Consider the following 10,393-nt stretch of genomic DNA (forward strand, 5'->3'; position numbering starts at 1 on the left):
ATAAATTATTTAAAAATTAGATTAATTTATATTTTATATCTTATTATTTAAGTATCATTTATAAATATATTTAAAATTTTAATTTTTATTGCAATTTTTACGATAATATTGAGGGTAAATTACACCAACAGTCACCTAACTTTGAGTTAGCTGACAAAACAGTCACCTAGGTTTCATTTCAGTCACTTAACTTTCGAAAAGTTACAAAATAGTCACTAACGTTATAAAAAAGTGACAAAATAGTCACTGATTAACAGTTTTCGTTAAGGTGTTAACGGCACCATGACGTGGCAAGTTAACCTGCTGACATGGCAAGTCAGCTTTGACTAAAGTGCAGCGTGTATCTTAAGCTCAACTCAGAATTCCATTGAATCCAACTGTAATCTCCCTTTGGTTTGAACCATCCCCCAGCTCTTCAACAAAAAAACAACTGCAAACCCCGAAACACCTGAATCCCAAATATGGGTGTAACACCAAAAATTGCTCCATCCATGCTTTCATTAGACTTCTCTAACTTAGCATCGAGGCAAAGCACATGCTTGATTTCGGTGCTGATTGGCTTCACATGGATATCATAGTAAAATTTGTTTCTAACTTTGCTTCTTTTATGGATTCTCAAAAGAAACGAAATGATTTTCAACATTCTAACTTTTCCTGGTTTCTGGCTTCTTTCTGCAGGATGGATATGTTTCATTAGCTTTCGTGGACTTCTCTTCTCTAAGATTTTCCTTCTTTATCTTTCTGTTTCTTCTCTACTTCCTGTTTTTGTTATTTTTATAGGTTTGGTTTTTTTCAGCTATTTTATATTTGCTAATCTTTTTAGTGAAGATTATTAACTTATACTTAAGCCTTATGTTTCTGTCATCCATGAAATCATGATCTATGGTATGAAAAAAACATTTAAGAGTTGTCTACTTTGGGTGAGGATATGATTATGTGTTAGGAAATTGAAAGACTCAATGATCTTGCTTGTTTATAGCTTGAAAAGTTACTTTTAGAAACTTTGGGATTTTGGAAGTTTTTGTTGATGGAATGTGAAGGACCTTAATTAACTGTTTAAATTGAATACAATCTTCTATGCTTTCATTATGTTAAATGAACTTTTGAAATTGGATTGGTTTATGCAAAGTGCAAGTTATTCAGGTTCTTAAGCTTTGTTTAATATCTTGCTATAGTTTTTTAATGATGATTTCTTATGTTCTGGTTAACACTAGAGCTTTTGATCAGCATTACGTATTATTTCCTTAGTCCTTCATGTTTACATTATTGGGTACTTGTAGATATGCTTACATGTTCATTGTTAATTTTTTTATATAGGCATTTTGTCCCCAACTTAACCATTGGCGCTCCAGTCATTGAGAGTTTAAGAAAGCACACAAAGTAACATTCTTTGTACACTTGCACTATTTTGGCTTTTCAATATTAGCTGCAAGTTTACAATTCTAAATAGATCAAGTATTCTTCTTCACTTACAGGGCATTTCTTGATTGCCACCTTATGGTCACTAATCCTATTGATTATGTTGAACCTTTGGGTAAAACCGGTACTTTTGGTTTTACTTTTCATGTTGAAGTATCCAAAGGTGGGTTTTGATTGTCTTTTTCGTTTTTGTTTTACTCACTGCCATCTTATTGTGGAGACACGCACCCAACCTGCAAGGTATTGTCTGCTTCGGTCTAAAAGCCTCATGGTTTTGTTCCACAAAAGATGCCATAACCAAAGTTTCTGCATATGTATTGTAGTAGATCCTCAAATATTCTCAATGTAGTTTTCTATTCCTTGTTTCCTTATGCAAAGATACTGTGTTACCTTTTGCAGAAAACTGGCAAAAACTTATCCAAAAAATTAAGTCAAAAGCCATGAGGCCCAATGTGGCATTAAATCCTGGAACACCGATTAAGGAGGTTTATCCTTCTCTCCTTCTTCTTCTTCTTCTTCTCCTCCTCCTCCTCCTCTTCTTTTTTTTTTCTCTAACCCTAAAATGGTGCTTGTAGGGCTGTTAAATGAGAGTAACCAGCCAGCTGGATGGTTTTTTGACACCAACGACGCGTCACCTGCCAGGCCACTTTGTCGTGACGTCTATGACTAAAAACAGCAAAAAGGATTGTTTTGTAACTTTTCAAAAATTGCGTGACTGAAATGAAACTTAGGTGACTATTTTGTCAGCTACCCAAAATTGGGTTACTGTTAGTGTAATTTACCCTAATATTAACTACTTGAAATTTCAAATTACTTCTGCAGTACTTTTAAAAGTATATTTTTCTAAACCATATTTTTGTTTGGTTTCTAAAAATATTTTTAATTATTATTTTTATTCTCATTTTCAAAAAAATGATTTTCATTTTTTATTTTGAAAATTGAAAAGCAAAATTTTTAAATAAAGATAAAATTTTATTTTTAATAATTTTAATAAAATAATTTTTGTATCATTTATATAGATTAAAATTAGTGTATTAGATTTAATATTTAAAAAAATTCTTTTTACATTTATAATTACTACCTTAGTCCCTATTCAATGTTCTAATTAAAAATTTTCAAGTAATTGATTTTTTATCACTTTTATAATTTAGTCTATGTAACTTAATTAATTATTAATCTAGTAAAATTACTTATTTAAAATTCAATTTACCTGTAAAATCACTCCGTAAATATTTAGTGAAAATAATTACAGATTCAGTTTATAGAAACAAGATCCCGAAACCATATTTTCTGACGCTACTAACTTTTGAGTTATTACAATGAAATTTATAAATAGATATAGGATAATGTATTATTTCACACTTACAATATCTATTATTTAAATAAAACATTTTTTATTCTTTTCCCCTTCTAAAGCAATAGAATGAATTTTTTTTAATGTATGAAATTTTCTCCTTATATAAAAAAACTAATTTAAATTCGCAACATTTCATCTCGCAATGGTACAACTTTTGATTTCCGTCAATTTTGATATTTGTAAATTTAAAAAGTTATATCAATTTTTGTAAATTTGAAATTTTATATATTTGTAAATTTGATCAATGCTGTTTTTGATACCTGTTTTACGGGATGAAATGTTTTTAACATACTCATCAAACTTTTTTTTTTTAGAGAAGAAGAGAATTCATACATTAAAAAAATGAATTTAAAGGAAAAGACTAAAAATGTGAATTAATCATGTCAGCAATCTCCAACCCTCCACCTTTAAAATAAAATCATCCTGTCATCAATGACAACAACGACATCCAACAACAAAATTTTTTTACTAAACCAACCAATGATTGGGTTAAATATTCAATAATTTTGGATGAATTTAGAAAAATAGCCTATAATTAGGATGGGTAACCACTTGAAATTGGAAAATTGGAATAGGAAAAAGCTAAAGATAAAATTCTTAATTTCCATTATTTAATAGCTAATTTCTAAATCCCTAACAAAATAACTTGCCTTCTCCACTCCGACAACCACCGGCCATCAGCCCACCACCATCATCGTTCAACGGTCGGCAGTCACCAACGGTCCACCACACACCCACTAGTCACTGTCGCTTCCCTCATCTCTTTTTAATCTTCCCATTGTCTCCTCATTCAGAAATCTGAAGCCTGGCCTTCCCACTGTTCGACGATATTCCTCAACTAGCAAAAGTAGAAGTTGATTCAAGTAAGGATTCTCATTTCCCTTTTTATTTTCATCACTGTGGAGATGCATCATAAACATAGCAAATACTGAATATTGTTGATTCAACTTGTGCTTCTCACTTTTTTCACAGAAAGAAGTTCTATATAGATTTTGATTTCAAAGTTTTACTAAATCTAGTTAAATTCCTTGAAAGTAGATTTTGATTTTGAATGTCACTGTTATAACTTACATACAAGGCCTAGAAAGGTGTTTTAACTAGTTCAGTAATGATTGGGGGGGGGGGTTGATATGAAAATGAAGTATTAGAAGACGAGCAATATATATTGCAACAAAGATGTCATAAATCTGAGTACAGAAAATTTTAACAAAGAGGGGGAGGACACTGTGGGAGTGAGTCTGGTTTGGTTTCTGCTGGAAACAGAAGTTAAAAAAGCTGCAATTCATTTCGTATGAATGTGTAATCTGAATGTCGCGTTAAAAGGAGGTTGTTGCTTATATCATCTCTCCATTGCTAGTTGTTTTATTTTCTTTTGTTGTCGCTGTTTTATTTTTTCTCTTTCATGCTCTATCGCTTCTATGGACAGTTGGCTTTTGTTGTTGACCAGAGCTTGGGTATATCTGTATTTTTTGATGAAGTTATTAATACAAAAAAAAAATTGTTAATGATGTGGCCTCACTGAATTCAGAGCGTGACTTGTACTTAAGAGAGCCTTTGCTTTCCATAGCTGCAGACATACTTAGTTGGTGGCGTGTTAATTCTCAAAAGTTCCCTACACTTACAAAGATGGCTCGCAATCAGCTCGCAATGCCAGTATCAATTTCCGCGCCACGTTTAGATATTAGTGTCATGACCACGAATCCAGCCAACTTGAACCCCGAGGGCATGGAAGCTTTAGTATGCAGTCAAAATTGATTGGTCTCCCAAAGAAAATAATTCTTTACTCTTAATTTGTTTAGACCCTTTCATTTGATCTCCTATGCATCACTTTAGAGGGTCTAATCTATTCCGTGGAGCTACATTATCTCATCAATTAATTAAGTTCATTGGCTATCACAAGTGATGAAGAAGTTCATGAACCCACACAAACTATGATAGGTACCACATGTGAATTATGATTAGAAGTGATCTACATTGATTTTTTTTCATACACTATTAAGATTGAATTATCTTAATACCTTTTCATTTCATAGGATAAAAGGAAATGGAAGATAATTATCAACATGATACCAACCAAGTATGTCTGCATCCATGGGAAACAAAGGCTCTCTTAGTTACGAGTCAAACTCTGAATTCAATAAGGCCACCTCATTAACGTTGTTTGGAGATGCAAATTTATTGAAGTAGTTCACAATATAATATTTTGCGGTCTCTCTTGTCAAAGATTTGGAATCATCCAAGATTGAAGTAGATGCAGTTAGATTTTGGATTTTCTTTATTAAACATCTTTTCAAGTGGTCTTTCAAGTGTGAGGTTCCATAGTGGTTTGGTGATGAATAATCTTTGAGTCAATATTTATATTTGGTTTTTCTTTCTTCCTTTACTTCAAACCTAACAAAGTAATTGACAAGAATTAGATATGCACTTTGTTAGGTTTGAAGTAAACAAAAACCAAATGTAAATATTGCCTCAAGGATTATCCAACACTATGTGGCTGTGGAACCTCACGCTTGAAGACCACTTGAAGAGATGTTTAGTAAAGAAAATCCAAAACCTAACTGCATATATTTCAGTCTTAGATGATTCCAAACCTTTGACAAGAGAGACTACAAAAGATTATATTGTGAACCACTTCAGTAAATTTGCATCTCCAAGCAACATTAATTAGGTGACCTCACTGAATTCAGAGCTTGACTTATACTAAAGAGAGTTTTTACTTCCCATAGTTGCAGACATACTTGGTTGGTGGCGAGTTAATTCTCAAAAGTTCCCTACACTTGGCTCACAATGCCAGTATTAGTTTCTGCACCACGCTTAGATTTTAGTTCCATGACCACGAATCCAGCCGACTTGAACCCCGAGACCATGGAAGCTTTGGTATGCAGTCAAAATTGGTTGGTAACTCTAAAAAGGAAGTCATTACTCTCAATTTGTTTAGAATCTTTCATTTGATTTCCTACGCATCACTTAAAGGGTACAATCCATTCTTTAGAGCTATATTATTTCATCACTTAACTAAGTTCATTTGCTATCACAGGTGATGAAAAATTCAAGAACCCACACAAACTACGGTAGGCACCACACATGAATTATGATTAGAAGTGATCTAAATTGATTTGTTTTCTTACACTATGAAAATTGAATTATCTTAATGCCTTTTCATTTCATAGGATAAAAGAAAAAGGAAGATGGACCAGGAGCATAATTATCCGGTAAAGTATTTCAAATCTTTGAATCTTGAAGAAACTAAAAGTATCGAAGATATTGCCAATGATTCTAACAGCAATGGTAATTGATCTATACTTATTATTAACTACAATGTTACTCGAAGTCAAATGTTAATGTTGATATGAGTATTTGACTGATTAAGATACTAAAATAAAATAAAGAGAAAATTGTTTTATTTAATTTGAAGTAAATTAAACTATTGAAAAAGCATAAATCCATCTTTATTATAAATTGATGGTGCCACAATGTTCTTCAGATGAACCTGTTGGTGAAAAAGCAGAGATCAAGGAAGCTTTGGTTTGCAATCAAAATAGGATAGAAATGTCACATAAAGGTAAGTCCATATACTATTTTATCTAGTTCAATTTTTTGAAATTTTTTTTTTCTTTCACATCTTGAGTTAAATTTAAAAGGGATGGAAACAGTGAGAGGTTGCAAAAATTTGTATCATGGAGACACTAGTAGTGGTGACAAATCCAGAGCTTCCAACAAAGTGGTAGGAAATTGAATGTTGATTTTTATCATGTTTTTATTTATTTAAAGAATAGATGTTATTATTTCACTTGAAATAAAAAAAAAAGTGGGAACTCTTTCAATACAGAATGTTGGCCAAGAAATTAGATCATTACAGTCATCTGGTTTCTAACTACACAAACTACTTAAATAATGGTTTTCTTCAACATTAGAAATGGCTTAACTTATTAAGCAAAGCTTCTTGATATAGAACCTAATCATGGAAAAGACATTAATTATGTAATTAATGAAATAACGAGAGACTTTTGCAATGACTCCACTTGTTTTATTAACAGAAACTTTTATTTATAGAGATAAGTGGGAGAGTTTGAAAAAAAATATGGGTCTAAAAAATGGGTTTGGATAAAAAATAATGTCTGTTTAGAAAATGAATTGGGCCTTGGATAAGATTTTTTTTCTTCAAGCTTGGCTTGGCTTGAATTTGCAAAAAAAATTAATGTTTTGCTGCTGTTTTTTCACTATTTTGTCGTAATTTTGTTGCCATTTTATTATTATATTGCTATTATTTTTTTGTTATTGTTTAAATATTGTATAACTTTTATTTTTTTAATTTTGTTACTATTTTAGAAGCATTTGCTTGTTAAATCATAATTATCTTAGTGTTATTTAAGTATAAAGACTTTTTAAATTTATTGAGAAACATTTATTTTAATTTTTTCAGTGTTTTTGTCATATTATATTTTTTAAAATTTTTTTTATAAAAATTTTAATACATGCAAGTCGAGCTTGATTTTTAGAATCTTTATGCAAGTCGGGTGTAACACCCCAAAATTTGGCCTAGAAGTTTAGATTGAATCTCGAAGGTTACATTGGCCACCAAATGTGGCAGAAACAAAAACTTTAATTTAAACTAAGAAAATTTTTTTGTTCATTATGTTTGAAACAATATTAAATAGACATCAAATATTTGGAAATAAAATCCATAGTTTCTAAAGTTCAATCCAAATAGCATCTTACGAAAGTCCACCATAAAAATTTGTACCACAGGTTATATAATCGTTTTACAAATCGACTAAAATTAATCGAATAAATCTTATGAGATTTTACTTAACTGAATCAAATCGTATCTTTCTGAGACCTCCGGTATGTCGAGTCTAGCTCCAAAACATGGAATGTACTTGAAAGGAAAAATACTACAAAGATGAGCTATGCGAGTTCAGTGTAAGTCTAAAACATGAATAGATGGCAAAAGACGGAGTGACACAATAAATACTTCAGACAAGCATATGTATAAAAATATTACTTACTAAAGTCTCAATCGATATGTCAAATACAATACTAAACCACAAATATGGTGTTCCAATCATACGCAATAATCAGAGCATATTACATGACATTAACTATATTGTCAATAACCAAAAGTTCACACAAATAGACAAAATGTTCTAACAAACAGATGTATATCCAGATGCGAATGGATGCACAAGTCAAAATGCTGCCCCACCAACCAAACACCATTTCGTCCATCCAGCTCACCATATAAGGGCTATGGTAGGCCCGTCCACCATGCATACCACATAGAACCATAATTGGTTCATCCACCCTACACACCACAACATGGAACTATGCCACTTGAGTAACTGTATACAACTGAGCTGATAGACATATAGAATAGTGCGATAAACCGCTATACAAAAGTATCGCAGTTAAAACTGCTAAGTCTGTCTTTTTTCTCTTCATAACCAAATCTCAAAATTTTCATGCTATGCAACAATGCACACATTACATAGACAACATACAAAAATGGACATTAACTTTTCTAGTTGAACAGATTCAGATTTGATTCCACTTGTATTCTAATATTTAGTTACAACAACATTAATAAACTTGTACTTATTCATCACATAAATGAGTAATAAAATTAAAGCTTATACACGCACATATACACACAAACCAAACTAAATTGAGTCCCAAACACACTTATCGAAGCTTGATCAATGGTCGGATTACACAGAAACATAAAACAGGCAGTTTATGTCTCAAAACAAAAATTCTCCAAAATAAGGCCATATGGCCGTGTGGAGGCCTACACGCCCATGTGGAGGAGACACACACCAGTGTAAGCAAGTTAGATGGTCGTCTGAGTAGCCCGTGTAACTCATTGTCCAAAAGTGCCAAAAATAAATAGTAGATGAAACACGGTCGTGCGGAGATCTTACATGTCTGTATGGCCAGGCCGTGTGAAACCAAAAAAACCATCGAAAACCCTAATCTCCCAATTGCACGTGACTGTATGGACTGCCTGTGTGCGGCACACGCTCGTGTGGCCACCCATATGGTCACTAAACCACATCGAAACAGACTGAAATTTGTGTTTTTGACATCGAAACGATCCCCATCCTTTGGCAACCAAAAAATATACCGAAATATGCATAATATCATGCAATCCATCAATAACTCAACATTTAAAATCAATAATTTCGGAGACACACCTTAAATTGGAATAGCAAACAATAAGGATTAACCACTTCACCTCCAATAAAACGAAACACGCGAGGACGATCAGTCTTGACAGACAACACGTAATGTGAGTGTAAAACGGAAGAAACAAGAAATCAAAAGAACCAAAATTTGAGGAATGAACCAAAAATAACAAAGGAACAAAAAAGAATACAAAAAAGGAAATGGAAATGTAATAGCCCGATTTTGGGCCTAGTCGGAACAGTAGTTTCGGAACCACTATTTCGGGGCTGGAGAAATTATTTTTAATATTATTTTATGTGTTATAGCATGATTATATAGATGCATGAAAAATTTGGTGAATTAATTTTAACGTTTGTGAGCTTAATTACGAAAAAGGACTAAATCGCATAAAGGGAAAAAGTTATGTTTTACTACCCAAATGTATTAAATAGCTAGAGAACCATAATTGGAGGTATTTAAAGTGCAAATATACCCTTAAATATAGGTTGGCCAGCTATAGAGACAAAGATAAGACAATTTTCAAAGTTAGGTGGAATTTGGTGGCTTATTTGACGAAAAAGAAAATAAAATAAAGAGGGAATGATATCATCTTCTTCTCATCCCTTTCTCCACCTAAAATACCAGAAAAGAGGGGAATTTTGAAGATTTAAAATTTCAGCTTGGTTATTCCTTGCAAGTAAGTGATTTTAATGACTTTTCTTGCTGATTTTTACATTTTTGGGACCACTAAAGCTTAATCTAGCTATTGAGGGGACTATTTTGCAAAATGGTTGAGAGTTTAAGGTTTTTCCATGAAAGAATGTGTGTTATTAACTGAAATTTTATGGAAGAATACGAGTCTTGGCTGTGTAATAAACAACTCTTGTGAAAGGATTTTTATGGAAAACACCTAAAAGGGTCATTTTGTGAAAGTTATAAAACAGATTGTAATTGTGTGAAATAGTGAAAATTTTGGGTTGTCATAAGACTAATAATTGGTCGGTTAGGCTTGGCTAATAAGGAAATTTGATAAAAATCGATTTCCGGGCCTAAGGGTAAAATGGTCATTTTATGAAAGTCTAGAGGCAAAATGGTCATTTTGCCAAAAATGTGAATTTTGATTGTCCAAATTTATTTAGTGATTAAATGAGTAAATATCATCATTTTAGATCATGAAAATCGAGATTTGGGCTTAAATCGAGAAAGTACGTAGTTAAGGACAAAAAGAGAATAATTAGCTGAAATTGCATTTGAGGTAAGTCCGTGTGATTAAATGAGCACGATATTTATGCCATTGTTATTATACTTGAAAATCTATCTTGCCATGATTGTATTAAAGTTTATGTTGATGATATTGTATATGAGAAAGTGATGTCAAATGTAAATAACACTTATGTGTTGATTGAATGCTTGGATATTTGATGGAATATGATATTCCATTGAAACGAGTAA

General features: G+C 32.0%; 1 protein-coding gene and 1 long non-coding RNA gene across 7 annotated transcripts; both read left to right on the forward strand.

The window, feature by feature from the left end:
- The first annotated feature begins 383 nt into the window (after positions 1-383).
- Positions 384-2,165, forward strand: LOC107917647 (ribulose-phosphate 3-epimerase, cytoplasmic isoform-like). 2 transcript variants are annotated; one of them, XR_005925497.1, is made up of 6 exons: positions 384-577; positions 679-780; positions 1,318-1,380; positions 1,476-1,582; positions 1,819-1,904; positions 1,995-2,165. XR_005925497.1 is itself a non-coding variant. In XM_041111011.1 (4 exons), the coding sequence occupies exons 1-4, from the start codon at positions 1,196-1,198 to the stop codon at positions 2,001-2,003; spliced, it is 387 nt and encodes a 128-aa protein (XP_040966945.1). In that variant the 5' UTR covers positions 793-1,195; the 3' UTR covers positions 2,004-2,165. The 2 variants fall into 2 exon arrangements, 1 of the variants encoding a protein (XP_040966945.1); XM_041111011.1 differs by lacking the exons at positions 384-577; positions 679-780 and having other exon boundaries at positions 793-1,380.
- Positions 2,166-2,781: 616 nt separating this feature from the next.
- On the forward strand, positions 2,782-6,602 carry LOC121227991 (uncharacterized). Of its 5 annotated transcripts, XR_005925499.1 has the most exons (6): positions 3,109-3,639; positions 4,344-4,714; positions 4,810-5,670; positions 5,814-5,847; positions 5,947-6,064; positions 6,261-6,602. It is a non-coding gene; the product is annotated as an uncharacterized lncRNA (long non-coding RNA). The 5 variants fall into 5 exon arrangements; XR_005925502.1 differs by lacking the exon at positions 4,344-4,714 and having other exon boundaries at positions 2,782-3,639; positions 5,503-5,670; XR_005925500.1 differs by having other exon boundaries at positions 3,110-3,639; positions 4,350-4,714; positions 4,810-5,847.
- The last annotated feature ends 3,791 nt before the right edge of the window (positions 6,603-10,393 follow it).

Source organism: Gossypium hirsutum, chromosome A01 (genome assembly GCF_007990345.1).
Source record: "Gossypium hirsutum isolate 1008001.06 chromosome A01, Gossypium_hirsutum_v2.1, whole genome shotgun sequence".
Classification (NCBI taxonomy): Eukaryota; Viridiplantae; Streptophyta; class Magnoliopsida; order Malvales; family Malvaceae; genus Gossypium; species Gossypium hirsutum.

Coding starts and splice junctions, on each gene's coding strand:
- LOC107917647 (XM_041111011.1), top strand. CDS start 1,196: ATGTTCTGGTTAACACTAGAGCTTTTGATCAGCATTACGTATTATTTC. Junction 1,381..1,475: donor AGTTTAAGAAAGCACACAAA/GTAACATTCTTT, acceptor CTTCACTTACAG/GGCATTTCTTGATTGCCACC. Junction 1,583..1,818: donor TCATGTTGAAGTATCCAAAG/GTGGGTTTTGAT, acceptor TACCTTTTGCAG/AAAACTGGCAAAAACTTATC.